General features: G+C 44.8%; 1 protein-coding gene across 1 annotated transcript in view; it reads left to right on the top strand.

Moving 5' to 3' along the window:
- Positions 1 to 25836, top strand: part of LOC146190874 (cell adhesion molecule Dscam1-like) — a 142919-nt gene that overhangs the window by 7917 nt on the left and 109166 nt on the right. The window contains exon 2 of the mRNA XM_084600245.1: positions 424 to 783. Within this exon, the coding sequence (XP_084456371.1) occupies positions 424 to 783 (360 nt within the window). The remainder of the gene's footprint in view (positions 1 to 423; positions 784 to 25836) is intronic.

The following is a 25836-nucleotide window of genomic DNA, read 5'->3' as shown; positions in this document are numbered from 1 at the left end:
TAGTGGTAATAATTGGCATTCTTTAGAGAATATAGTTACAATGATTGAACCTATCTGGAACGACCTTCTGAGCCAATATAACAGGTAAATGTTCTCCTTGGCCATCAAGACACCTCAGGTCATTTTTTCTGTAGCAATCCTGCGTAGAATTTCAGTTCTAAACACAGCATCACTTGTCACTATCGCACGCTTCCTGATGTAAGCTTTAATCAAAGTAGCACATACTGCACCATGTTTTTCTTTACTGTCTACGGCCGCTCTCAAGGCCGACAAAGCAAAAATTGCTTCTGATTCGCATGAACGGTTTCCTCGCAGAAAATTATCCTTAGCGCGCCTTTATAGAAGTGACCAGTTTCGCTACTGATTTGCTTGTTAACCCACAGTCAAGCAATGGAGCGTTTTCGTTTCATTTTTCTTTCTCAGCCGCACTCTTCGTCCTGGCGGGACTTTCCGGGTCCGCCCTCGGCTCCTCCGGTCCCCGGTGGCTGAGCGAGCCCCCCGCACAGCTGCTTTTCTCCAACTGGACGGGTGCCAGTGCCCGCTGCACGGCTGACGGGGACCCGCGGCCCCGTGTCTGGTGGACAAGCGCGGCCGACGGCACCAACGCCACCACGCTTGCAGCTGCGTCACGGGCGCAGCTGCTGACCATCCACGAAGGCACGCTCACCTTCCTGCCATTCCGCGAGCACCAGTTTCGCGCCGAGGTACACCGCGCAGCGTTTCAATGCCGAGCCCGCAACGACCGGGGCACCATCCTCAGCACCGTCGTGCACGTCAACGCCGGTGAGTTGTAGTATTTTCAATCCATTCCTTCGATTTTAAAATGTCTCTAAGATATGTGCAGGCAGAGGTCAGATGTTATTTTCAGCTCCGTGCAAGCGTGATCATTGTAGGCCCTCAAAATGGATTAATGATGTGTGATATAAAGTAATATACATCAGCTAGAGGGATTCAAAGGACCAACAAATCATAAAGCCGTAGAATAACCTGCCGCATAGCCGGCTGAATGCAAGGGGCCACTACGGGAAAACCAGATTTCTGCAGTGTCATTGTAAACATAATGGCGATCTTTCACACTGTGCCCGATTCATCCAATATGAAATCACGTTATATTTATTCTACTAATATAATTTGTCACAAGTCAACGTTCTTGAGCAAGAAACGTTATTGCAACTATAATTACATTCACAAAGGGGGTTTTCGGCAGCGAGACGGCGTCGATACCTTGCCATAGGTGACTCTCCTTGTTTTGATCAAGTGCAGCAATACATATTAGTGTCACACCACCGCTTTCGTCACGACTCCCAATTTTGTGCTTGAAATGCATCGCTGTTAGTCATCTTAATGACTAGATCTATAGAGGCTGCTTTCAAATGCGCTGATGGTGCTCGCTCTCGGCGACTTCCCGTTCTCGAGCAACATGCGGAAAGCACTTCGGTCTACTGTGGTAAGGGAGGAACGCTTTATTGAAATACCGAGTGCCGCTACAGTAATCATAGCATGCAGCGTCTATTTGAAGCACGTCTAATTCTGTACACTCGCGATGCTAATGCCCCTTGCCTTATCGCTCCAGTGCATGTTGTATTGTAAACGCGTGGTGCCCAAAATATGCATATATACATGAGAAATTTCATGGAGAGAGCACAAGGTAAGGTCATTGAGAACACGAAGCAGAATAAAGGAACGTTGAGAGCGCTAGCCTAAAATTTGATGGTAGTCTCGCTCGTCGAAGTGTTAGCTAGCAGAGCGAGCCTTCTCCTCTTAGCTTTCTCAATTTAAGAACAACAGAAAGCTGCTCAATTTGTTTTGTGGTATACGTAAAGGACGATCAGTAAGGATTGCTTCTGGGCTGGTTGGCTCACAGTTTGCAAACGGCTGAAGATAGCACGAACTTAATAGCATAATCAGGCCACCGCAGCGGTAATGTTTTCTATGAGCAGGTGAAATTAACTTAATTATATTTTCTTAATACAATACGCTCCTTGTCAATAACAGAGGCTGCGGACGCATTAGACAGTCTACGTTGGGCAGGGGTGTACGCGGATGACAAAGCAGCAACCCTGGTACCACCGACCCCGTGTCCTATGAATTCTGGGCGTGTCAGAGATCACCCACTCGCCTTTAGACCCTTGTTTGCTTCTTATCTTCCGAACTACATTTGCGATTACCCTGTCCATGTCTACTGATAAGAAGGCATCAGTATTTTCTGGAAAACTTAAACACCACCTTCGAGCTTATGGCGCGAAACCGTTGATGGTTCCCGCCTGCCTTTCTCTTTTACGGATCCACCTTTTCATACATGCATTTCCCTACTCATTTATTCAATATTTTTTAAGTCTGTCCCTCTATTGTCTAATACATGCTAAATTACTTACAGTCATATGATACCATATTATGTGCAAGGCCATAAATATTGTTACGTGGTGGCATGACGAGCGATGGAACACGGCGACACAACAGAAACAGAACGACATGACGACATGACGATGAAATATGCTTTTATGGCCAGCGGGCCTGGTGCGAGTGCTCCGCCCCGCGCCACTGCCCACTTCGTCATCTTCGTAGCGCTACCCGGGGCCACCGAGCGATCGATCGATTGCTAGAAATCCATTGCATGAAGTGACGATGAACACAGACACAGGATTAGGACATGAAACGCTGGACACCACAATGAGTGCGAAGATGGGATGAATGCTTACCCCGGAGCATCATGTCCAATCTTCACCGTTAGCCGAAGGCCAAGGCTCATGAACACGCCGAACGGCTTGGGCGGGGGTGCTGTCTTCGCTCGAGTGGTCGTAAGGTCGCTTCGTCGTGGGGTCGGTCGGGTCAGCTTTGGGCTCTTCCTGGTCGTCGTGTGTTGTGGTCAGGGCTGGGGACGGTGCTGGGGAGAGCGGCTGGTCGAATCTGAGCTCAAAGGGCTGGGGCAAAGCCGGGCGGCGATCTCCACGGGCTGTCGGCCGATGGACCCGGCATATGGTTGGCTTCGACGGTGCAAGGGGAGGATGTGGATGAACCGCACCTCTACCAAATGTTACGTGGTGGCATGACGAGCGATGGAACACGAAGACACAACAGAAACAGAACGACGTGACGACATGACGATGAAATATGCGTTAATGGCCAGCGGGCCTGGCGCGAGCGCTCCGCCCCGCGCCACTGCCCGCTTCGCCATCTTCGTAGCAATATAAAGCCCACCCTTACCTAAGCTGCACGAACTTGCCTCCGTGAAATAGAATTAGTGTGTCTAACTCAGAATACAAGTGCTCTAGAAGGTCCAATTCCCATCTCAAAAATGAAACTCGAGTTTACAGTACACCCTAACTCAGCCATGTCACGTGGTATTGTAACGTCAAACAAACAGCTGACCAATCAGTGCCCGGCCATTCCAGCTGCCAAGGCATGCACGTGATTCTTCGCACATAACGCAGACTCCTACAAAGCCGAAGCCACATTTTCCGGATGACAGGGTCTTTAACGCGGTCGCGTTTAAAATCAACCCCAGCAAGCACGTACACAGTGCGTAGTACACCAACTGAACTTCACCACAAATTCCGCTGTTTTGAATACCTGAAGACTAACCCTAGAAATCTCTTATCAGGTGAATTCCCTTCCCCCCTCAGGCCTACGTGCAAGGGCCTAAGCTCGCAATGGCAAGCTAAATAAATTTCAGATAAGTTGTTAGTTTGTCACAGTATCTCACCACGCGTCGCATTACTTCACCTCCCAACATAACGATTTCTTGGTAAAAGCGAGCTGATCTTGTTGCATAGACTTCGTTTAAACGTGGCTTTCACGCGCAGGTACTTACATTTAATTGACAGGTGGACTCGCCGGAACGTTCAACTCGTGGCATCCCAGAGACTGTGGACCATATATTATTGGTGTGCCCAGTGTATGCGGGCGAAAGGAGTGTGCTAGCCGCTTCCTTGAAGCGTTTGGACAAGAGGCCTCTGTCGGAGGAACTGCTGCTGGGCGCTTGGCAGGAGAAGGGGAAGGATGTCCACGCAGTGCGGGCTCTTTGCCCTTTTTTGTGCGCCACTGGACTTGAATCGAGCTTGTAAAGCAAGCTGCCGTGCCTGTGCATATATTTCATATGCCTTCTCCCACATCGTCATGATCTTTTTTCTTCTCCCCTTCCCATTTCCCAATGCAGAGTAGCAGGCCAGATTTTAATTATTCCGGCCAAACTCTCTGCCTTTCTTTTCAATAAATTCATCTATCTATCTTGCTTTCAACGACTTAATAGGATGAAAATTTTGCGACGTTATCACGCTGATATTTATCATACGATGTTCACCGTATCTTTTAACTGAACGCAAGGTTTTGTAAACAAGTTTCAATAAGTTCATAATCATTAAATATGTTGTTTTTAATCAACATGCAACTAATAGTTTGGACATTTCTTGAGACGTCTCACACATTTTAGGTTCTAAAAATATGTTCTCAAGCGTATGGAGCTTACGTAAGGCTCTGCTAAAACGAATATTCGATATTATATGGCCTTTCATAACATTCATTTCCTGTACTGAGTAAAGACTGTGACAAAAGAGCGTGGAACTCTAAACGACCGAGAAAGCTAATACGAATGCAGTACAGTTACGAAAGTCGTCCTAAAAGGATAAAATAGAGCAGAAACCTACCATCCCCCCCCCCCTCCCCAGCTCCTCTCCAGCGTTTAAATAAAGAACCGAAAATACGCAAACGTCCGTGCGCGATGTCAAATTGGTTCTCGTTAGCGTAATCCAATATCCGCTTTCTCCGTCGGCCTTTTGTCAAAGCTCAAGCAGGGCGGGTAGGTTGGACATAAAAGTATCGAAATGCACGTGGAATCTGAAATCCACTTTCCGGGGCACCGTCTCTTTCAAATGCCTCTCTTGCCCGCGGTGATGCCTGCGCTGCCTGGGTGCTCTCAGAAAACTTTACGGATCACGATTTGTCTTCGTGCCGCAGTTGGAATCTTCGCCACGATGCGGCGCCATTTTTCAGCTCCCACACACAAAAATGCCCGGGCCCATTTATACCCGCCACTGTAAAAGCGCCACCGCTACCTCCGACTATCGCACTCCTTGATATATGCGAACGCTGCAACGGCAGAACCCTGGGAACGAAATAGGCTCTCGCTGGCTCCCAATCTCTTTTCCGTCTCTTTCTCCAGTGCTCTGAGCGGTGACTGATTCCGGCGCGCCTTATTCTTTTGCTCACAATTTCCTACACTCCCTTCGGCAAATGGGAGATTTCCTCGAACGAGGGCCCTTTAAGACGCCTTGCGTAATCTACTTCCAAGTAAGGAATGTTCCCTAGTTCGAAATCTGTGCATGTTTCGCTTCCTTACTTTTCCTTTCAGTACCGGGCGCATTCCGTTAAAGTGTGTGGTTAACTTCCAATCAAAAACTTCCGGAAGCTGCTGGCACTTGTAAGTTTCTAAACTACCAAGAATGCTAAGCGGTAAAAATGCAAGTACATTGCTTAAAGCGTCACCTTTCACATCTCCTAGGATCAGTACTCGGGTTATTAAGAAGAAATACCGCTAGTAATCGCTGGACAGAAGCCTACCTTTGCTTGCTGACTTCTTAGCTCACTTTCTAGTATTTTATTTTTACCGAAAGCCTTTCTGTTAGCTTCACTGAGCACCGACGTCATGTTCTTCCCGGTACTAAGCAACGATAAAGGTATTCCAAACACTGACCAAAGGTACTTTCTTCAGCACGTTTTTTATCCAGCTCAACTTAGACCAGATGCAAACATTTGGGAAAAAACGTTCGTGCTAGGTCAACAGCGTATTCGCTTTTGTTGTGTTTCCTTTAGTCACCCTTGTTCAACGAACAAGATGTAAACTAAGAACTGTCCTGAAGCCCTCCGGCGCTCTGTTTTTGGAGAAGGAACATTACTGCCTGCATTCTTGCATTTCTTTAAGGTGGCTTTGACGTCTCCTTTGAGCAAATGTTCGAAAAATTACACCAGCTGGTTTCAAAACAGAACTAAGACAAAGGAATCAGCCTGGCTAGTACCGCGTTAGACTAGTGCGCCATCTTGTATAATTTTTGATCACCTGCTTTGGCGCAAACCCAGTGCAACCATTAGAGAACACAGGAACGTTCAAAACATGCGTTTTTACGTCACGCTAAAACTTCTTCAAAACAGCCAAATTATCAAACAGTCACTGCAATTTGGCGGCTCAAGCTAAGCTCTGAAAACGTGCCGCCCATATGTGACAGTGTCAACAAATTTTCACGCGCAGATAGTCGGTTCCTTCGCCTTCTAGGATGCCAGTCTTTCTTGCTGCAATTCGGATGCCTGCGTCTTCGTTGCATTCCTCTCCTTGGACAACGTTGCAGCAGAGATCTTAATTAGGCCTCGTTCATCTTATTAAAAGCCTAAAGCAGTCGCTAAATACATAGGTGAACGTAGCAAGACGCACAAAACAAAGCTGAACGAAGCGCAGCTTAGCTTAAGGAGTGCTAAACAATGCTTCTGCATGTATATCCGTGCTTAGCCAGACTAAACCGCCCCGATTTTTTTTTTTCTATTGTTTCCCCGGACTTGCAGAGAAACGCGCAGTTTTCACGAAATCAGTAGAAAACAAAAGCACATAAGCTAAAACTTTCCCAATTGGAACGAAAATTCTAAAGCGCAAAATTGCAGGGAAAAAAAAAGCGGGGCGTAAAAGAGCGCAGCGCACCCTCACGCCAATTCTCTCGCCTGCCGCCGGCGACTAGAGCAGAACGGAGTCGATCCTGCAAATCCTTCGGCCGGCTGATAAGACGTCGGCAACAGAGTCCATGGGCACGCGAGTTCGTTTTCGTCTTCCTTCCTTCGACATCTTTCCTTTGTATCTTTTGGTGCTGTGTCCTTTCCTCTGAGCCCTTAAGCCAGAAAAGAGCCCTGGCAAAGCAAATAAACACTCCCTCCCCCTCCCCCCAGGCTTCGCATTTCTTACCTCTCCCAGAGAGATTTGCTCGGCAAAGCCATCGAAACTGGGAGCACATCTACTTCCAGCTAGGGAAACAACAGTGCAAAGTTAAGCGATTCGGGGCAAAGGAGACTCAGGTTGAGAAGAGGGCAAGAAGTTAGGTTTCCAGCGTTCCTGGCACGTCCCGTGTTCCGCCAGGGTAGAGCTAAGGAATCCATATTTTCCACGTGATGTAAGGCATAAAATACAGCGAGGCGGGGACACGGGCTGTGGGGCATAGAAGGAAACGCAAGGGAAGAAGAACTGGTCGACACCTACTCCTATTTAGGCATTCCAGTCGCGCGACGAGGAAATACACCACCTTGCTTGAATTATGTCGAGGTACAGCCCTCCCCGCGTTGTCACGTCAGAATGTCCTTCCGAGCGGTAATGTCGTGAGTTTCACTGCAAACGTGAGTTTATGCAGAGTCTGTACTTACGCCGTTTTCGTGGCGCCTCCTTCCTTTGGAAACAGAGCGATGAAAGCCGTTTGTTGAAAATATTGCAGTAGTGAAGGTTCATATTCTTTCTTTCTTTTTTTTTTTCTCTAAATGTCCAAGATTTATTCCTGGTGACACGAAGTTTCCTTGCTTGTATTTTAGCACTATCTACGTGCTTTCTTGCTTGTAGGCACCAATGGGATAAACTTGCCACTCAGGCTCCCTTTTTCGGTCTTCGTTGTTTCTTTCCTACTCTTCGGCGAACTTCTTGCTTATCGACAAAGTATACAGTGTGTAGCTTATGGGAGACGTGAACGGTGTAAAAATATTCTTACACCGTGGTGACGTGGCAGGCGTTTTTTGGTCGTCAACTTGTGTGACGTACCGCCAGCGCATAGCATTACCATTTTGTAGGGTTCTACCAACTCCGGTGGCTCCTTTGAGATGGGAATCTAATGCCCCGGGAGCCTCGGTTCATAAGTGAGACACGCTACCCGTAGACTACCGCAGATTTGTTGGTATGGTCTGGGTAAAATGGGACGTTGTATTTATGTCGGGTTGCCTTTCAGATAACGTCGTGACTTTCGACTATAAACTAATGAATATGTGTCAGATAATGAAGCCAGAATTTAAAGAATTGGCGGTTAATCGAGCACGAAAGTGATATACGCAAACCAGAATTAAGGCTGTAGTATCACACCATTAAAGGCAAATTTTAAGCATCCCTCTACTCGTGATGCCAAGGCGATCGCTGTTTGGAAGTAGACGGCGGTTTAGCGTAGCCACGAGGGTCGGCGCAAGACATTTCTACGTCCCCACAGATGCCCTACGAAAACGGTTGGAGTAGATGGCAGAGTGATTTCATTTCTTTGCCCTTTCTGACTTGAAAAGCTCCAGTTTCCCCTGAAGTGTCCAACTTTTTCTTACAACGCCTAATCTACACAAATCTGACGCATTTAGCTTATCTTCAGTATTGCTTTTCACATGCCATGGCGCTATGCAAAACGCTCTTAAAATTGGTTGCTCTGTAAGAGAGTATTTTTTTCTGCTAAGTCTTGTTTCCACTCGAGTCGCCTTACCGCGGTCGAAAGAGGTCCATTTTTCAAACTCTCGCATGTTTAATTAGAGACTTACATATCCAGTTTTACTTCACAAGTAAATATAGTTCGTCGAAATAAAACATGCAGCCGCCAAATACTTCTAGAAAAAAAAAAGCACAGCCATAGTAAACCATACTACTAAAAAAAATCCCTACCTACTATAAAAAACTGTAAAGTAAGCATGGCTCGGGCAGAGGCATAATATTTTTTTATTACTTTTGGGTAGCCGCACCATAATATATATGTACTAATAAGCACATGCTGTTTCACCATACCAGCAAATATCAGTTCGTCAAAATTAAGCACGCGACCAAAGAAACGTTTCTGAGCAAATACAACATCTATTCGAATAGTCGTTCACTCCTAGAATGAAAGGATATACTGTAGAAAACTGGCACTTCTTTTTTTAACCAATTTTTGCAATATATTTCCTACTTTCACGTTTGTTCGTGTCCGCTTAGTTGCTTTTGAAGCACCACTTGTGTCAGATGTAAGTTCTCTCATCGGTATATATACATTTCACTTATTTCCATAACAACTATGGCTCTCCACATTCTCATTTTTATTTGGACGAAACAAGTTTCTCTACACAGAAGCCGCATGGGATATCAAAACTACATTGTTTCTTGAGAGAATATTTTATTGTTTTTACCGCATATAAATTCAACATATTCATTGGCGGAAGCTGTACTCACTCTAAGTAAAAGGTATGTTCGTGCACAGCATTAATATATATATGAGTACATATTATATCGCGACTTTTTTCTCACATGTACTATTCTGCTAATTAATCAGATCTCAACTGACCTCAAGCATGGATATTTCTATGGATATTTCCTTGGTACAGCAGCAACAGGTAGCATGTTTTACGCCACCATGACTCTCAAAGGAGTACACTTCTCCATTTGTTTATCAAGAAAACACTGTTTTGTGTGGTTTAAAGCTGACAAGGAACAAAATGCAGCTTTTCTTTTCCCCACTAGTTAAAGAAACGCTAATCAAAAAGTAGCCAAGAAAACACGTCTAATTGGCTGCAGGCTTCATCCCGGGCCTAGAGCAAGTTGGTTTTCTGGCTCCGGTTACAAAGAAGGTCGTCGTTTCTTGGGCTAAGAAGTACAAATAAAGCCAACTAGAATGGAACTCTTATCGGCTTTTGCTTGTCAGAGAAAAAGCGCTGGCTCGCGGTGATCACCCTCAGATCTTGCTTCCACGACCCTTATTCCCGGTTAATCCCTCCGCGACCGATGCTTTATTGCCGTCTCGCTTCCACGCAGCTTTCCCGTGGGGGCCCATCTTTGCCGTTACCATAGCTACGGAAGACATAATTACAATGTTTTGGTTTGTGTTTTGCGCTCATGCATCTCTGGCATATTTTTTTTTTTTTTTTTTTAGGTTGCGCCGATTGTGGTGGCTCTTAGTAAAACCTTCTTTACTTCTGTACGGGTGGAGGGGGTGGGGGAACATCGGCGTTTTGATAGCTTCAGTGATATTTGCTCTATGATGACGGCTCGATTACATTTCACGAGAAGTTGAAATACAAATTCGTGTTTTTGTTGTTGTTGTTGTTCTTGATAACATGCAAAAAAGGAGTCCTCAATATTAAGTCTGCTTCGAGCTTGATCACAGTCAATTGATGAGGCAAAAATTCAGCATACTAAAATTCTGCACTTAAAACTTCCGATATCGATTGTTGCCCAGCTTAAAATGGTTTGAATTACGGATAGATAGTGTTAACCTGAGTGTGCAGTACTACGCGGAAAGAAAAAGAAGAATAGACTACCCGCAGCATTTAGCGAAGAGCTTTCGCATCATTTACTGGGTCGCATAATTTCGCCCAATCTTACAATCACGTTACCTTGGTAACTACAAAAAAGAAATGCAATCTTTTGTATGTTCGGAGTTGTATTCCACAGCCAATGGGGCACGAAATGACGTTTGCAAATATTGTTTTGCGCGCCATTCATATTGCATATCTTGTAACAACAGCGTTATGCAATTTAACAACATGTCTAAAGCAGAGAATTCAGTGCTCACCCGATAAAGGTAGAATCGTTCTAAACAAAAGCTAAGCAAAGATGCTCACTCTGGAGCTCTGCATCGACCTGTTTTTAATTTCCCGAATTATGCTGACGGCCGGCAAAAAAAAAAATTAGAAGGGTTCAACGCTGCTGAACCAAATATGGAGCTAAAGCACTACCTGCGGGTGACCGAGCGTTCTTCTTCGTCTTCTTCGTCTTCGTCTTCTTCGTCTTCTTCTTCTTCGTCTTCTTCTTCTTCCTCTTCTTTGTCTTCTTCTTTTTCGTCTTCGTCTTCTTCGGCTTTGTCTTCTTCGTCATCGTCGTCTTCTTCTTTTTCACCCCACTTATAAACCCCCGCTTTAACCAAGCCGTATGAACGTGCCTTAGTTGCCTATAGGGGTAACGTGAATGTCAAGGTCCTGGCAGGCTGATTCTGACATAACCGTCCCATGTGAAGCGAGAGACCCAAGTTGGCACCTTCTGCCAGAAGACTACGGACACGGACGCGGACATGGCACACAGCGACGAGCGGTTAGACCTGGCGTAGTATTGCTTTCGCAATAAAATAAAGGTAAATATTTAGAGGACGCTTAGGCTACGCTTTTAAAGGTACGATGCGACAGCGTGAATGGACCCCGTTTGGCAACTACCCTTTCGAGTCCTCGTTCACAAACGTGCACTTTGTTAATTGTTTCATCATTATTTCCCAATTTCTATCTTCATTATCTCACAAGTACGCGTTAGCATGCAGTCCTACACAACTACATTAAGTGAAAGACAATCATACATAACTATAACGTCCCGCGTTAAACAGTCCGTACAAACGTGCTTGTGTGACCTAGGAGTAGCTTATCTGAGAATAATTCAATATTATTCTCATAACTCATTTTGTTCTAAAAACCGATCTGGCAGTGCCTTTCAATACGGTCAAGTCATGCGATTTCGTTACGTCACAAAAATTGATGTACAATCAATGCACGTCAACTTCACCGCCTATTACCGAATGAATGTCCGTGAATTTTCGGTAGCAACGACGATACAGACATCGCCAACACCAGATTATTTGGATAACGAACAACTTACCGCTGTCAGGTTAAAACTTAACATTTCATTATACAGAATTTTCTCAATCAAAATACTGCTTTAGAAAAACAAGCATCTTGAACCAGCCACCTTGCAAAAGCGCACAGAAAGACGCTTAACTTTGCCTCACTAACGCACGACTAGTGGTGAAGCACGCTATACAGGATTATCGCCTGCTAGTTGGACGCGTTTTTTGCAAGCCGTAAACAAGAAGACATGCGACACATCAAGAACGTAGCGTCTTAGGAGAAAGCCTAAATTTTGCTTTAGAAGAACAAGCATTTTGAACCAGCGACCTTCGCAAAAGCGCAAATAAAGAGGCTTAGCTTTGCCTCACTAGCACGCTATTAGTGGTGAAGCACGCTCTACAGGACCATCGCATACTAGTTGGACGCGTTTTTTGCAAGCCGACAGCAAGCAGACATGCGGCACATCGGGTACGTAGTGCCTTAAGAGAAAACCTAATTTTTTCTTTAGAACAAGCATTTTGAACCAGCGAGCTTGCAAAGGCGCAGGAAAGAGGCTTAACTTTGCCTCACTAACATACTAGTGGTGAAGCACGCTCTACAGGATCATCGCCGGCTAGTTTGACGCGTTTTTTGCGAGCCGCAAGCAAGCAGACATGCGGCACATCGGGAACGTAGTGTCTTAAGAGAAAACCTAAATTTTTCTTTAGAATAAGCATTTTGAACCAGCGAGCATGCAAAGGCGCAGGAAAGAGGCTTAACTTTGCCTCACTAACATACTACTAGTGGTGAAGCACGCTCTACAGGATGATCGCCGGCTAGTTTGACGCGTTTCTTGCGAGCCGCAAGCAAGCAGACATGCGGCACATCGGGAACGTAGTGTCTTACGAGAAAACCTAAATTTTTCTTTAGAAAACAAAGCATTTTGAATCAGCTAGCTTGCAAAGGCGCAGGAAAGAGGCTTAACTTTGCCTCACTAACAACTACTAGTGCTGCAGCACGCTCTGCAGGACCATCGCCTGCTAGTTGGACGCGTTTTTTGCAAGCCGCAAAAAAAGCAGACATGCGGCACATCGAGAACGTAGCGTCTTAGGAAAAAACCTAAATTTTTCTTTAGAAGAACAAGCATTTTGAACCAGCGACCTTGCAAAAGCGCAAGGAAAGAGGTTTAACTTTGCCTCACTAACCACTACTCGTGGTGCAGCACGCTCTACAGGATCATCGCCGGCTAGTTTGACGCGTTTTTTGCGAGCCGCAAGCAAGCTGACATGCGGCACATCGGGAACGTAGTGTATTAAGAGAAAACCTAAATTTTCTTGAGAAGAATAAGCATTTTGAACCAGCGAGCATGCAAAGGCGCAGGAAAGAGGCTTAACTTTGCCTCACTAACATACTACTAGTGGTGAAGCATGCTCTACATGATTATCGCCTGCTAGTTGGACGCGTATTTTGCAAGCCGTAAACAAGCAGACATGCGACACGTCAAGAACGTAGCGTCTTAGGAGAAAGCCTAAATTTTGCTTTAGAAGAACAAGCATTTTGAACCAGCGACCTTTGCCAAAGCGCAAGGAAACAGGCTTAGCTTTGCCTCACTAGCAAGCTATTAGTGGTGAAGCACGATTTACAGGATCATCGCCTACTAGTTGGACGCGTTTTTTGCAAATCGACAGCAAGCAGACATGCGGCATATCGGGAACGTAGTGTCTTAAGAGAAAACCTAAATGTTTTTTTAGAAGAAAAGACATTTTGAACCAGCGAGCTTGCAAAGGCGCAGGAAATAGGCTTAACTTTGCCTCACTAACAACTACTAGTGGTGAAGCACGCTCTACAGGATCACCGCCTACTAGTCGGACGCGTTTTTTGCAAGCCGACAGCAAGCAGACATGCGGCACATCGGGAACGTAATGTCTTAAGAGGCAACCTAAATATCTCTTTAGAACAAGCATTTTCAACCAGCGAGCTTGCAAAGGCGCACGAAAGATGCTTAACTTTGCCTTACTAACATCTACTAGTGGTGAAGCACGCTCTAAAGGATCATCGCCGGCTAGTTTGACGCGTTTTTTGCGAGCCGCAAGCAAGGAGATATGCGGCACATCGGGAACGTACTGTCTTAAGAGAAAACCTAAATGTTTCTTTAGAAAAAAAGACATTTTGAACCAGCGACCTTGCAAAAGCGCAAGGAAAAAGGCTTAACTTTGCCTCACTAAGAAACTGTTAGTGGTGCAGCACGCTCTACAGTATCATCGCCTGCTAGTTGGATGCGTTTTTTGCAAGCCGTAAACAAGCAGACATGCGACACATTGTCAACGTAGCGTCTCAGGAGAAAACCTAAATTTTCCTTCCTGAAGCTGTGGTAAGTACTCAAAGGAAGCTTATGTTGTTCAATTTTTATATATATATATATGTGTGTGTGTGTGTGTGTGTGTGTGTGTGTGTGTGTGTGTGTGTGTGTGTGTGTGTGTGTGTGTGTGTGTGTGTGTGTGTGTGTGTGTGTGTGTGTGTGTGTGTGTGTGTGTGTGTGTGTGTGTGTGTGTGTGTGTGTGTGTGTGTGTGTGTGTGTGTGTGTGTGTGTGTGTGTGTGTGTGTGTGTGTGTGTGTGTGTGTGTGTGTGTGTGTGTGTGTGTGTGTGTGTGTGTGTGTGTGTGTGTGTGTGTGTGTGTGTGTGTGTGTGTGTGTGTGTGTGTGTGTGTGTGTGTGTGTGTGTGTGTGTGTGTGTGTGTGTGTGTGTGTGTGTGTGTGTGTGTGTGTGTGTGTGTGTGTGTGTGTGTGTGTGTGTGTGTGTGTGTGTGTGTGTGTGTGTGTGTGTGTGTGTGTGTGTGTGTGTGTGTGTGTGTGTGTGTGTGTGTGTGTGTGTGTGTGTGTGTGTGTGTGTGTGTGTGTGTGTGTGTGTGTGTGTGTGTGTGTGTGTGTGTGTGTGTGTGTGTGTGTGTGTGTGTGTGTGTGTGTGTGTGTGTGTGTGTGTGTGTGTGTGTGTGTGTGTGTGTGTGTGTGTGTGTGTGTGTGTGTGTGTGTGTGTGTGTGTGTGTGTGTGTGTGTGTGTGTGTGTGTGTGTGTGTGTGTGTGTGTGTGTGTGTGTGTGTGTGTGTGTGTGTGTGTGTGTGTGTGTGTGTGTGTGTGTGTGTGTGTGTGTGTGTGTGTGTGTGTGTGTGTGTGTGTGTGTGTGTGTGTGTGTGTGTGTGTGTGTGTGTGTGTGTGTGTGTGTGTGTGTGTGTGTGTGTGTGTGTGTGTGTGTGTGTGTGTGTGTGTGTGTGTGTGTGTGTGTGTGTGTGTGTGTGTGTGTGTGTGTGTGTGTGTGTGTGTGTGTGTGTGTGTGTGTGTGTGTGTGTGTGTGTGTGTGTGTGTGTGTGTGTGTGTGTGTGTGTGTGTGTGTGTGTGTGTGTGTGTGTGTGTGTGTGTGTGTGTGTGTGTGTGTGTGTGTGTGTGTGTGTGTGTGTGTGTGTGTGTGTGTGTGTGTGTGTGTGTGTGTGTGTGTGTGTGTGTGTGTGTGTGTGTGTGTGTGTGTGTGTGTGTGTGTGTGTGTTTCAAAAGTAAAAACAATATTTGCGAAGTTTAAATATGTCATGGAAATGTTTTATTGTTAATATTATTGTTTAACTCTATCTTAAAATTGTGTAAACAACAACCTTAAATGGGACATTCTAAGGTTATATTCTTATTATTACATAACCGATAAGATTATTTCAATATATTGCTGCGAAACTTTCATAACTGTATTTGCTGTTTTTTAGCAGCCGCCGGCATGCGGCCTTATCACTGTGATTCTGGCACGCGTATCAATTCTGTATTCTTTGTTTGTTAATGTTCGAGGTCGCGAGACGCCCCTTTATCAGTTTCATTGTCGCGCAAGATGCGCCGAGATCTGTCTCGATGATTCTGGCCAGTCACGTATGTTTCTACAATGTTTCGGGTTCTGCTAGTAACAGTTTGTGACGTTATCTATGTGGTTCTGAGCAGCCTTTAAATTTAGCGTTGACGAATGCGTCGGGCCTTCTTAGTTAGACAATCGACGACCACGTTTTTTCCTATCGCCGCCGCCGAGTTGCTCAGCCCAATAAAGAGTTTCTTCCCTGCACTCCAAGACTCTCCATTAGTGTCATCGACCTTGTCACCACCACGTCACAATACATACGTACTCAATAACGTTAATATAACGTTTTGGGCTGCCTGGTACGAGTTCGCGCATTTGTTTTACAATATGATCTGAATTTCTTAACGTTTACTAGGGCCCTCCTGGGGGAATCGGTGAGGTCCTGCACAAGTGAAGCCACTATAGCATTCGCCGGTGCGCGATCTTGTTCTGTGCAACATGCACGACGCTACATTGCGTCAACTTCCTGTTCTCCCTTTAGATTCGTGTGCAGATGCGGCTCGAAACAACGACTGAATGAAACCTAAACCGGAGCAATGGAAAAGGCGGCTTGTATTATGCTCTTATTCATCCGCACAAATATCAACATAGGTTCACGCCTGTGAAGAAAAGAGATATCGAGAATGTCCGGTATGAATCCCTGCGGCACTAAAACTACTGTGCCTTTGGCTCAGTGTGACGTCCCGCACCACCCGTAGCCGCACACGATTGGGAAGCCTAACGAGCTTTCAGAATGTTCTGCCTTGTTGCGGTGGGAAAGATTAGGGATAGAGAGCAAAGTCTGCTTTCTGAGCTTCCGTCTTATATCAGGAGCCTTCCAACACTCCGCACCCCCCGGTGACAAATGTTATTCAGCGTACGCTGAATTGGTCCTGTCATCTGCTAAGGTTAGCTGTACTATTCTAATGCAATAGCATAGAAACTGCAGCGTCGGCGTTGTCGTGGTTGTTCTCGGCTTCGTTCCCGGAGTCGTTATAAACTAATTGAAGCGTTCACTCTTGTAGGAAGCCCGGCATGCAAAAATTATCCCACGTCTTCTGAGCGAAGACAGTGACTTCTAGGAGTAGGCCGTTAATCATTTTCTTAAAGAATAGACTGTTCGCATGATATAGACATCTCGTGAACGCTGAGTAGCCTTGGAAACGATCTACGGAAATGAGCGCGTAGGTTTTTTTTTGTGTGCATTTATCTCTGTAAGGGCTTGATATGGAAAGTTTCACGCACGTGTATTATTTATACCAAAGAGCTGTTTAATGATCATGATACTAGGTAGGTAGGAACGAAATATGGTAGGGGTAACAATAGGAGATAGGAAGCGTGCAGAGTGGGTCAGAGAAAAGACTCAAATTACTGACCTTCTAGCGGAAATTATGAAGAAGAAATGGACATGGGCAGGACGTGTAGTGTGAAGAGAGGATAACCGATGGCCGCTTAGGGCAACAAACTGGATTCCAAGTGAAGGAAAGTGTAGCAGGGGGCAGCAGAAAGTTAGGTGGGCGGATGAGGTTAAGAAGTTCGTTGGGGTCAAGTGGATGCAGCTAGCACAGAACAGGGTTAATTGGAGAAATATGTGAGAGGCCTTCGGTGCTGCACAAGGTACAGTCAGGATGATGATGATGATGATGATGATGATGATGATGATGATGATGATGATGATGATGATGATGATGATGATGATGATGATGATGATGATGATGATAGGCAGAACATAACATGGGATAGAAACTTTATCTCAGGTTTTCTTGTATAAGCGTTTATGCAAACGCGCTAATACTGAGAATAAGCTAACGAGGGCAGAGTAATTAACTGATAGCAAGCTTTTACTGTGAATTTCTGTTCCAGTGAGCCCCAACACTTCGATTCTGCGCACTATTGAAAAAGCATTGGAGATCACTTACATTCAACGATTTATGTTGAGAGGCGAAGTTCTTTAGAGACTTCACCACACACTAGCAAGCAGCATGCTAATTTCCTCCTCGAGATGTTTCAAAGAATTGTAAAAATGACATGTCCACAAAGAAGACAACTAACATACATTCGGAATTTTTAAATTTCCTCTCTGCACACTGTCAGCGTAGCATAACAACATTCCAGGACCGAGCTGATTTAACTAAGCTGTCACGCAGAGCCCTCTTCTGTATTGGGCTCTTCAAGGACGCCACATAGCGAAATTTCGATGCCTGCACCCATGAGCTCCGCTGCACAAGAGCAGGCCACTTCACTGAAAGCACTCCTGCATATAATAAAACGGAATATTAAGAGTTCATGAATCAATAAATAACGAGCCAGCTTGGTGCCGCTACTCTTGTATTCGTGTTTGTCCCTCAGCCCACAAGGTTATTTCTGTTGCTCCTTCTGGAAGTGTACTTGAGAACAGCTGACGGGCACACAGTTTAGCAAATATAGTCCCGCAAGCCGCCCCATTATTGTGTCCAGGCTCTCATTGTTTGTTGATTGCTTTTCTTATACCTGCTCTTTTTTATCTTTGGAGCGCTAAAGCGCAATACATTCTGAAACATCCGTGTTGAAGTAACTGGGATAATTTGGAGGGCCACAACAACAGTGATGCTCATTCAGAAAATTTGTACTGCTGATAAAGAGAAACGTTGCGAATTTCGCTGCAGCTAATAGAGCGACGACAGAGGTCACACGTGAGGGTATCCGAGCTAAAATGAACAAGATTTAAGCAAAAATCAATGCGTTCTTCCGAAATCATAGAAAATGAGTGCTGGTAAAGCTTATCCATAGTACACGCCAATATATTTTTCTGTTCCGCTTACATGAATAATCAGGAAAGATTCACTAACTTATTTTTTACCCTTCCCCTCTTAATTTACTCTGTACCCTAAAGGTTATATAAATGGATAGATAAATGGTGAAGTGTTAATGAGAAAATTATCGAGCGCCTCGAACATGGTGCGGCTCAAGCGCTTCTAACGATATAGTCTAGAGCAGCCCTTAATATTGAGCATGAATGAAAGCTAACTAAGTCCGCCGCTTTGGGGGAGGAGGATGTGGAACGTGAGGTGACTGTATTGCAACAGGGCAGAAAAACATGCAGTGTTCTAAGTTTGCATCAGAACAATTTGGGCATGCGGGGGAATTTCGTGTTCGCTATAGAAATGATCGCCCAGGAGTAAGGAGTGTATTTAGTCGCTCAAAAGCATGCCCGAGTTTTTCTTTACCAGAAGGTTTCCTCCGGTGAGAGCCTGAGCATAATGATTTAGTTACTCGATACCATATTTTTAGCGACTAAGTGTAACCTTTTAAAAAAAGCTAAAAACATACCGCAGGCCACGCAAGACACTAAGCAAGGCAGAGGAACACGCACTTAGATGCCTACAACACACTGTTTTTAATAACATTGCTTATTGCCTCAAGGCTGGCTTGTGGGCTTGTTGGCGTGTAAGGTTTAACCTTCCAAAGCGACTAAGGCATTCAGAGACGACGTATGGCTCCGAATATTTCGACCAACTTGTGCTCTTTGACGATCACTGATATCGCATCGCACACAAGCGCTTACCAAGATACTTTGTTAGGCGAGTTGGTAAACATCCATTGTTAATATAAACAGAGCGAACAGGAAGACACAGGAGAAGATAAAAGGAAGCCACAGGAGAAGCGCTGACTCACAACTCAGCCTAAGCCTTTAGTGCAAGGCCCAGATAAAAACAAATATGACGACAACGAAGCCTTCGCGTGAAACAACCCCTGGGTCTGCTACACAAAAAAGTCACTCAAAAAAGAAATCTCTTTGCTTGAAAGAGCAAGAGAAGTCTAGCTGACGCACTTAATGTCCCTTGAAATAAAACATGCTTCAACTACTTCTCTCGTCAACTTTTATTTGTGGCGATACAAAATCCTAACCTAGTCAAATAGGGGAGTACCCTTCTCCTTCATTGTCCTCCAGAAATGGCAACGTGAGACCGTCAGTGCCCGTTGAAGATCCCCAAGTGGTTGAAATTATCCCTGCGCAGAAGCGCACTGGAAAGAAGCTCATACGGAAAAAGAAAAAGAAAAAAAAGAAGTATTTGTTTGTTTGTTTGCTTGCTTGCTTGCTTGCTTGCTTGCTTGTTTGTTTGTTTGTTTGTTTGTTTGTTTGTTTGTTTGTTTGTTTGTTTGTTTGTTTGTGTTTGTTTTTTTGTTTGTTTGTTTGTTTGTTTGTTTGTTTGTTTGTTTGTTTGTTTGTTTGTTTGTTTGTTTGTTTGTTTGTTTGTTTGTTTGTTTGTTTGTTTGTTTGTTTGTTTGTTTGTTTGTTTGTTTGTTTGTTTGTTTGTTTGTTTGTTTGTTTGTTTGTTTGTTTGTTTGTTTGTTTGTTTGTCAGAGATAATGGGGCCAAATCAGATATACGATAGGCACACGCGCATCACATACACAGAAATGCAGTTAGGGATTTTTGTTTGAAGTGGCACAATGGAGAACCCACAGCATAGCTTATGTTATCGCACCATGATAGCCGTACTTTGAACACTCGAGCACTGACAAGCAAAGCTTTAGTGTTGTTTCTAAAGGACTGAAGCATCTTAGTGAGAAGCATTGGTGAAGGCCTTACCAAGTGGCACAAAAGGGGTGGGAGGAAACCTTTGTATGACTGCAGTTCCCTAGTAATTGTAGTGAAATGTTCCAGACGCGAAGGATTCTGGCTGTCGGACTCAGCCCCATCCCAAGTGCAAGTTTGGATTTATAGGTAGCGATAACCTGTAGCTTATCATAGTTTCCTGGAAACCAACTAATACGCAAACAAAAAGCTTTTGCACTCCCTTTGATCTTCGAGAAAATGAAAATTGATTTTAAGGACATGAAAGCTGCAGCAACTATCTAACTTATCGGTGGTCCCCACAACCACGCAGTGAGAGAAGAGGGCGTAATATTCAACACAATAAAAGCGCGGCCGCTTTTGGTTTGTGGTGACCTTCGTGACGAGATCTGCTCTTCTAAAAACAGGCGAAGGCTCCTTCGCGCTGTATATCGTGGTTGCGATCAACTGCACAGTAGTGATCGCATTCACTGTCATGTGCCGAAGTGGCTGTGATGAATTCCGACCGATAAAAAGGTTCCAACTTCCTGTGTAGCACGTGCCAGCAACACTCTTTTCTCGACCACTTTGCCATTATTACGTAGAGCTCTGCAGTTGATTCAAGTGCTACTGCAATAAATGACGTCATTACGTAAAACCGAACCTAATCATACTAATCCTAATTCCCATTGTATACCGAGAGAGGTAGAGAGAGAGAGAGAGTTAAAAAAAAAATCCTGTCTCCACAGGGAATTTCGTTTCATTTCATTTCATTTCTTTATTTGCCCAGAAAACATCCTGAAATCCTGAACGGGTCCCGCGACTAAAAGCTGTTATAACAGCTTGACGAGGCCGTGGAACCCTATCGCTTGGCAGATGGCGGTACAACAACTAATAGACAGCAGCAAAGCAGAATAAAAAATTATGGCATTTGAGGGCACTAATTTGAGAATACAAACAATAGTGCAAAACAGAAATTAAATGGCATACCAGTGCATATAGGAAGAAAAAAAAAGTCACAACAACGAACAGTTTGGCAGATAAAAGTATTTACAATGTATGAGACAAATATATAATAGTGTAAATTATCTGGAACACAATTTTCATGAATATATAGAAAGTAGCTACGAAACCAAGTTGATACCTCAATCTCTTGGATCCTTAGATGAGCGCTTTAACCAACTGCGCCGGCTTTTTTTTTCTTTATTTCCGGTCAACAAAGTACATACATGCATAAAAATCACTAGCCTACCTTTGGCTTAAAAGATGTATTAAAAGTGTTTCATTTTGATCAATCCGTCGATCACATCCATCCACTGAGGCTGCTCAGGCTGACTATGCAGAACATCTCTGAGAAATGTTACACTTTCAATGAAGTTGTCCCTGACCGAGCGTACGTTTTCTTCTGCGTGCCTAAATGCCATCCGCGTTTTCCAAATGCTGTGGAGCACTATAATCATGTCTTATGAGACCTCGTAACATAGTACGGGTAGAAACCGGGTGCCGTAAGGATTAATGGGTATTCTTTTTTTAAGGTTCTTTGTGCTATATCCCAGTGAAAAACAAGATCCCAGCAGTCTATAAACACACAGTCGATGTTCTCTGGTTTTTTAGAGTTTCTGCAGTTGGGGGTCCAAGGTACAAATATACACTTATCATTAAGCCACGTTTTTACGACCGGCCCGGAATCGTGAAACGCACACCATAATTCTCCTTGTCCACCGAGAGGAAGGTAGTTAAACATAATATTCAATAAATAAATCCCGTCCCCACCGGGAATCAAACCACCATCCCTTGGATCCCTAGCCGAGCTCTTTAGCCAACTGCGCCACGCCTGGGACCGTGAAAGGCACATCAGAATTCTCCTTGTCTACCGTGAGGATGATAGTATCGATGACAATGATGCTGCAAACTAGTGATAATGACAATGATGACATTAGCAATGATAATGACGATGCATTTAGTTAATGACAGCAAACGTGATGCACCGCGTGCACTGTGTGCACCAGCAACGCTTAGCGTTTCGCATTTCTCTAGTTTAGATTCCACAGTGCTCTCGGAATGTTTTACACTGGAGAAGACATTCGCCCATTGAACGCATTTCTCAGTATTCACAAGGCCTTCGCGATGTTCAAGGACAAAATACGATCTTGCGTTCTGCGATATCAGGGCAGAATAAGGCACCCATTTGATTCGTACCGAATATTTCTATCGCACTGAAGACTACAAAGAAGTACTACCACTTCTCCTCTAATTCCCTCGTCTCCCCCTATAGTTTCGATTTCTGAAGAACCGCTAGTCGTGAAATGCTCGAGGGCACTCACTATATTACAACGCTACAGGAGAGAGCGCACGAAAAGGAATGTCTGCTTTATGCTTTCACAATGCACACACTGCCGGCCTTACAGCTCTCGTCGTTGGCGCAGTTTCGCGTGTCGGAGATTTCGAGCGACCGCGCGAGCTCTGTTCTCTGGCGCAGACACGATTTTTCAGGGCGAGACAGTTCCGCGCCTTCGCGAAGCGCTCGCGTGTTTCGGGTGGTCCAACGGCGATAAAGTCATTGCCGCACTGCGCGCTCACTTGTGTCCCAACGCTGTAAGTCGCTGTCAGAGTAGCTCGGAGCGAACCCAGGGGCGCAACTAATGGATCTTCTCGCGCCGTTCGGGCGCATGCCCAAATGTGGGCGGGCCACATCTGCGAAGCACTTAAGCCGAGTTCTGCTAATTTGTTCGAGGAACTCCAGCGCTAACGGAGCGCTTGTTGCCTCGGCTTAATTCTTAATTTCACTAATGACCAACCATGTTGCGCACCCATCGCGGCACAACAGAAGCAACGCGGCCGAAATCTGAGGGAGTCGAAATAAAAACAGTAAAGGAAAGGACGATTCGTTCCTTGTACATTACGCGTTGAATTAAACAAAGGAGGCAATGTTCGTGTCTAACGACTTAACTCGACTGCAATTAGCAATCGGAGCGTGGGAGGAAGACCATGAAGAGCAGGATGGGCGCGTTGTGCCTTTGCTGGCCTGTTCACAGAACTGAGTGCTCTAAACCTAATGGCTTGCGCGAGCGATTCATTTTTCCCTTTTGTATAAAATGGAATCTAAAATTATCGTTCATTATCGCTCAGTTTTACATCCGCCAAAGGCAAGCAAAGCTCTAAGCATGTTTTATTCGATGCACCACGAATTCTGCTCTGCACCAGACAAGTAAAACCACTCCGCGCGACTTTTTTTTTCTATGGGGAGAGGAAGGGAGAGAAGGAGACCTTACAAAAATATTCAGCTATTTTTAAATATTACAACAGACGATTTCTCTAAAACCTTGGCAAGTTATAGCGTGACAATGCTCTAAACTATTGGCTTCATTTTTACACACTGGTACTGGTCAAAGACACAAAAAAAGTTTGAATGGCGGCTTGCTAAGTGAGTTTTTGCCCTATAAAATATTTCTCAACACCATTCTCTATATTTTTCGCGATCTATAAATAAACTGACAAAAAGAAAAGGAAGCCTTAAAACTGGTCGTCCAATGGCTTTTTATATTTACTTCATAGCCGTGGGGGACGCGCTGAGATTGCTGATAATGAGTAATTTTTTCTTCAACTAAATAAAGTGTTTATGCCTTCAGAACCTCAGGACCTCTAAGAATCAATCAAAGTTCGTTTAAAATTTCAGTGGATTGTCGCAGTGCACAATGTATTATGAAATCATATCGCAAAATCAGTTATTATTCAGCCTTCGTATTGTTGAAGGCCGCGTCATAACATTGTAAAAAAGCACTTTATTGTGAAAGTTGTTTATGGCCACTATTGCGGTTTCAATTTGTTGGTTTCAAATCGAATGCGCTCTATCTGAAAGTTCGTTAGGATATGCTGTTCAATGTAGTTCTTACATATTCAAACTCATTGCTATTTGTGTGTACCTGGGAAACTGGGCGCTACATCAAGCTGATGTTGGATGTGCCATCTCTCTGTGCTTTATTATACAGAGTGAAAGAAAAACACACTTTCCATTCTATTCTTTCGCAATAGGTCGTAGCATAAGCAGCCGTTGCCTGGCTCACACAAAATGAACAAAAGTCAATACGGAATTCACATTCACGGCCATGTGAGTTAACCGGATTGGTTGTGGTGTGGCATAATGATTCCTGTATTTTCTCAAAACGTAAAGATTAGAAAGACAGTCTTCTTGCAGGAGAGAGTGAAGAAACTGGAGTTGGGAATAAGGAAGAGACAGCGGAATGTTTAAGATAAAAGCATCTCATCGTCTCAGCTTCCGAAGCGAGCTAGAATGCGTACGAGGGCTATAGTTTTCTTCCTGCCTCTCCGCGGAGAGCTCTTTTCTTTAACACAGGCGAACCAAGCATTGAAAACGGTCTCGCAGGCGCAGATGCCTCGCGATTCATCACAATTAGGAAGACAGCCACCGCGAATCCTCCCATCTGAAGAAGTGCAGGCAGAGAAAGGGAAAAGAAGACGGTCTTTGAGAACATTCTGTGGCACTTATCCCTCCCTAGGTGCAGAAGAAATTCGATACCGCGAGAGAGGGGAAAGCGCGCGCAGACGGAAGTGAGCTGCTCGAAATGAGTCCAAAGCCCACGCATTGTGTGATGCTGCATAACTGTCGTGAAGCACGGTGACAGAACGCAAAAGTAGCGACAAAAGTTGTGCACAAGATTTTCCTTTTCACCCCATCTCACTTCTTCTTCTTCACTGCTGTTTACGTCGCAGCCGTGGAAGAATAATTCGTAGCCCCCAAATAAAAGGCGTTTCGTTTCTCCCCATCCCAAGATTCCGCTTGGTCTGGTAAAGAGAGTACAGCGCCTGCCATCGTAGGGAATAGCCTCGCAGCACTGTTCGCCCTCTCCCCTTTTACTCTCCCGCAAAAAGCTTCCCCAATGTTCTCCGTGCTGAAGTGCAGAGGACGTGCAAAAGCTGAGATACCGCAGAAAATCGCGCGTACTGCCTTGGGTCACGGATGCCCTGTCCGGAAAGCGGTTCCGCGATGAAACTGGCCTCTAATTGCAGCTTTTAAGGAATCAATGTCCCGAGCCTTCCCGACTTTTTCTCGGCACCCCTTCCTCCCCTTTCCCTCGTCCGCCTTATATTCGGTCGCCTGCGATGGTGAGCAGCGAGAAACTTTTTTGTTGCTTCGGAGCCGAGGGCCGATCGCTGGCGAGCAGCAGTAGCTCATTAGCGAATGACCGATGGTTTTCGATGGTGCTCAATACTGTATAGTTTGTGAAACCAACCTCGCGATCGTCGCGGCCTTTTCGCGCCCGTCGTCGGTAACAAAGACCAGTGGCCCCTTTGCTTCTATATTTTTTCTTCTTTTTGTGTCTTCATAAAGAAGGAAGAAGCCTATAAGTCAGTCTTCGCTAACAGTCGCGATTTCTCCCTGTAAGTGCCTATCGCTAGTATAGCGCACAGTCACGATGCACCCATGCAGCCTCACAGCCGAAACTGAGCTGAGTTGCGGCTTTTCTGTTCCCGCTCAATTTACGATGCCGGTCTAACAGAGACAGTATCCTGTTACCCATAGTTTTTCCTTTTAAATAAAAGTGTCTAACGGGGATGCTTTAGTGTGAAAAAGTGTCAAGGGTTCTCAGTGCTACCAATTGGCGTCTCCTAAATTGCGTGCGAAAAATTTAGAAGGGGTGAAGCTTTCAAATTGGCCTTCAGACATTCTACGGAGAGCAACAAAAGCTATGTCTATAAAACTTTCTTAAATATTTTAGAAATAGGCAGCAAACTACTTAAAACATAGTGTAGCCTTCATTATGTTTCACTTAGGTCCATTTTCCCTACAATGCACTTAATACACACTTTACAAAGCTTTTACGAGAGGGGACATGACTACTTCTCGTAGCCATGAGCAGAAATATTCGTTTCA

The sequence above is a fragment of the Amblyomma maculatum genome, chromosome 4 (genome assembly GCF_055883805.1).
Source record: "Amblyomma maculatum isolate TAMU_Amacu chromosome 4, ASM5588380v1, whole genome shotgun sequence".
NCBI lineage: Eukaryota > Metazoa > Arthropoda > Arachnida > Ixodida > Ixodidae > Amblyomma > Amblyomma maculatum.
Note: the sequence above shows the minus strand (reverse complement) of the source record. Positions and strands in the feature narration are given on the sequence as shown.